Source organism: Salvia hispanica, chromosome 2 (assembly GCF_023119035.1).
Source record: "Salvia hispanica cultivar TCC Black 2014 chromosome 2, UniMelb_Shisp_WGS_1.0, whole genome shotgun sequence".
NCBI classification, from domain to species: domain Eukaryota; kingdom Viridiplantae; phylum Streptophyta; class Magnoliopsida; order Lamiales; family Lamiaceae; genus Salvia; species Salvia hispanica.
Window position 1 is genome coordinate 14,266,832 of NC_062966.1, and position 4,125 is coordinate 14,270,956.

At 36.6% G+C, this 4,125-nt stretch overlaps 1 protein-coding gene across 2 annotated transcripts; it reads left to right on the forward strand.

The window, feature by feature from the left end:
- The first annotated feature begins 658 nt into the window (after nucleotides 1-658).
- Nucleotides 659-3,503, forward strand: LOC125207245 (uncharacterized protein Os08g0359500-like). Of its 2 annotated transcripts, XM_048106509.1 has the most exons (7): nucleotides 659-812; nucleotides 1,832-2,018; nucleotides 2,207-2,360; nucleotides 2,459-2,499; nucleotides 2,589-2,631; nucleotides 2,683-2,805; nucleotides 3,203-3,503. In XM_048106509.1, the coding sequence occupies exons 1-7, from the start codon at nucleotides 808-810 to the stop codon at nucleotides 3,286-3,288; spliced, it is 639 nt and encodes a 212-aa protein (XP_047962466.1). In that variant the 5' UTR covers nucleotides 659-807; the 3' UTR covers nucleotides 3,289-3,503. The 2 variants fall into 2 exon arrangements, with proteins under 2 accessions (XP_047962466.1, XP_047962465.1); XM_048106508.1 differs by having other exon boundaries at nucleotides 660-812; nucleotides 2,589-2,805.
- The last annotated feature ends 622 nt before the right edge of the window (nucleotides 3,504-4,125 follow it).

A 4,125-nucleotide genomic window follows, 5' to 3' on the forward strand; every position in this document is an offset into this window, starting at 1 on the left:
AGATGCTGCAGGGAGTCATCGACTTGATGAGGCGTGATTTGGGGATGCCACCCATCGACGGTGCGGGAGCATCTGGGGCGGGAGCATCTAGGGACTCTGATGCCACTGCGATTGGCCTAGGGGACGACGAGGAGTGAGAGGGGGCCACGTGTCGAAGCCCTGGGATGTTTTTTTTTCTTTGTGAACTATGTAATTTTTTTAAAATTTAACTATGTACTTTTTAAAATTATGTATGTTTTTTATTTATATAAAATGTTTGCATTTTCTCCGTATTCGTGCTGAAATTTTAATTCCATATTTAATTCCGCATATAGAATGTGAATTTGTGTTGTCGGGATGTCCTAGTGCTAGTCCACTATTGTGCAGTGGGAAGTCTTAGTGATGTGGCAATGATGTGGGAAATCTTAGTGACGTGGCAGAAGGTGTTTTTAGGTAGTACTAGTGCTAGTTTGTGGGGAAGTCCTTCCTATTGTAGATGCTCTAAGTCGGACAACTAACATGTAAAACATTTAAAATAAAATTCATGAGTATATGAACTTGAACAATAATTATTTTAATAGATTACGAAAGCAAAAAAAGCCCAAAGAGATATATGTATGGGCCGCCCACATTTTACCGTTGATAAATATTTACATTTATCAAGATTTAGAGTGTGATAAAAAGATTCACGTGTGAGGGCTTCCAAAATTAATTCGATTCGAGGGTTTAAAAGGAGGAGACTTGGGAGCAGGGCATCTACTTCTCTTTACTCTCTCACTCTCCATTTCTTCCTCTCTAGGGTTTCTACTATCTCTCTCAGATTCGAATATGAGGTCTGAATTGTTCTTCGTTAAAAGTTTACTACTTTTTGTTTTGTTATCGTTTTGATACTGATCGTTGTAATCGAATTGTGTAGCTTTTTTTTGTTTACTTCGCATTCTTATTTGTTTCTTTTTTTGTTTTGTTTTTGATACTGCGTTCGATTTTTGAAGGACATGGTGGGTTGGATTTAGCTATTTTTTATCTATTTATTTGAGCGTTTGATTACGAGAAAATTGAATTCATTATCGTTCGATTTATGAAAGTTAAGAGGCGACAATGTCTAGGTCGGTTTTATTGAACTTTTTAGTTTTTCGTGATAATGTTTTACGCTCTTTACTGCCTCTAACCTGTTGCTTTATGTAGGTTAGCTAACAAAATTTTATTTTGTTTTATTTAGTGGCATTTACTCTATGTTGGATGTTGTATTATATTTGCCTGTACACGAGTGTATCTGTGATGCTGCAGGTTACTTTTTTTCTCTGCTGAGTTTGTAGTATATGTTCTGTCTAGGAAATGAGGCAACTAGAAAATATGTTGGAACGGGTGTTTGTTTTCAGGAATGAGTTACATGTTGGTGTTGCGCACTTGTTGATGGAACTACATGCTGCATATAATTTTGTGAAACTAATTGGTCAAATGGTATTGATAATTGCATTTTACTAACTGGATTTTTCAAAATTTTATGTCTAAGTATGATAATCGCTTTCTTAGTTTTTCGTGATAATGTTTTACGCTCAATTACTGCCTCTAACCTGTTGCTTTATGTAGGTTAGCTAACAAAATTTTATTTTGTTTTATTTAGTGGCATTTACTCTATGTGGGATGTTGTATTATATTTGCGCTGTACACCAGAAAATGATGGAACTACGTGCTGCATATAATTTTGTGAAACTTATTGGTCAAATGATATTGATAATTGCATTTTACTAACTGGATTTTTCAAAATTTCATGTCTAATATGATAATTGCTTTCTTGGTATTCTTGTTGTGTTGGATTGAGCCACTAGCTAAAACATATTCTACATTGTAGCCGTCACCCTGAAGTGAAGTGGGCCGAAAGGGAGGACAAGATCTATCTCACAGTGCTTCTGGCAGATGCGAAAGACCCTAAGGTCAATGTTGACCCTGATGGTACATTTACATTTTCTGCCGCTGCTGGGACTGACAGTAACCTCTATGAACTCAAGTTGGAGCTACTCGATAAGATCAATGTAGAGGTGAGTTGCCAGAAGTCTCTTTTTTACATTATGTGTATAAACACAGCCAATGATAAGAACTCTGTAGTTTAGTTGCCAGAAGTTGGAGCTACTTGATAGTCATCTGATGATTATCCAACCACTGTTATATACTGGAGCTTTCCTTTTTACTTGACTGATAATAGTTACCGAATGTTCGCACTCTGTAGGAGTGCAAGATAAACATAGGTGTGCGCAGCATTGTCTGTGTATTGGAGAAAGCTGAGAAGAAATGGTGGACAAAGTTGTTGCGTGGAAATGAGAAGACACCTCACTACGTGAAAGTAGATTGGGACAAATGGGTAGATGAAGATGATGATGCTGGTATAATTTTTTAATTTATTATATTTGGCAATGAAATGCGAAGTTTCATTTACTCTACTATATGTAATTGATCTATCTCTATCATGCCCTTTGATCAGGTGCGCCGTCAGACTTAGATTTAGGTGGAATGGATTTCTCGGTAAGTATATTTCTACTTCTTGTATGATGATTTATGGTCTGCATTTTTTTGTCCCTCTTAATATTTTTCCTCTTTGTCATCTCCTACAGAAATTTGGTGATATGGGTGGCATGGGAGGCATGGGAGGCATGGGTGGCATGGGTGGAATGGGCGGCATGGATATGAGCGCCTTGGCTGGAATGGGTGGCATGGGTGGAATGGGCGGCATGGATATGAGCGCCTTGGCTGGAATGGGTGGCATGGGCGGAATGGGTGGCATCGGAGATGATGCTATGGGAAATGACTTCGATGACAGTGACGATGAAGGTACTTGTTCTTTAGTTTTTGTTTGTCTACAAAGTTTGTTTGCTTATAAAATCTGTCGATCGCTTAGCCCTGCCAATGAATTTGAGTTCACTACTCTTGTGGAATGATATTCTTATTTTGTTATTTTCTTGGGTTTTAGACTTTTTCCCCCTTTTCAACACCATCTGTTTTGATTTTCTCAATTGTGTATACGTCAAAGCATGTGGAGTTGGCATTTTCTTCCAATAGTCTTTGATGCTCAGTTTTCTTTGGCTGTGTCATCAAAAGGCATCTTCTTACTGAGCTTCTTAATGTGTGAGATATAGGTTTTATAGCTCTTGGTTGGTTCTCATGTTTCTTAGCATTTGGTACTCAATTTTTTTTTTCCATTCATAACAAGTTACCCATATTTTGACAGAGGTGACAAAACCAGAGGGGGAGGCAGTTCCCAAGGCAGAAGCAGAATCATTGAAGGATAAAGCAGAACCCTTACCGAGCTCATGAATGAGGATGTGATACAGACTGCGTATGTTTTCCGCTTGGGTTTCCAACTTTTATTTAGTGAAACATTGCGTAGGTGTGCTTTCTGCGAGAGTAATGGCTTCTTTGCCTGAATTTTTATAGTACTGAACCAATTTTAATTTTAATTTTAATTTTATTTTATTGTACTCTGGGCAGAGAAATATTTCCATCCAATCTGTGTTGTATTTTTAAGCCTATGTTATGGTTCTCCCTTTTTATTTTATTACTAGTGAAGATTCAAGCCAAAAGTAGCAACAATTTGAACATTTTGTAACGGTGAGAATATGGTGTCTTCAAGGAAATTAATGTTTGATCAATGTTCCTTTTCATCAATAAAACATAACTGCAAAAGTCTATATTTGCTTTTGGACGAGGCTGTGATAGATTTATTTTTCAAAATGGAAAAGCCACAGTGGCCATCAAATGCCATTTATTTTGAAAGAGTACATTAGTAGTTACTCATCCGTTCCCGTTAAGAGTTCTATTTTACCACTTTTTTCCGTCCCTCATTAAGAGAGATATGGAAAAAATTTATTGGAGTATTGTTATTGGAGGATGAGACTCATCTCAATAGAGAGAAAAAAAGGTTCCCTAAATAATATTGGTCTATTTTTAAGGAACATTCCAAATTGGCAAATTGGTCTTTTTTAAGGGATTGAGAGAGGGACTATTTTTTATTTCAAAAATAATTAAGCTTTAATATCAAACCTTTTTTTGTCGATTTTGATTTTGTATAAATTAAAGTGTGTAACCAAAAAGTGTATATCACTTACTACCATGACATATTTAGATGTCCATGGGGCCAAAAAAAATGTTAGG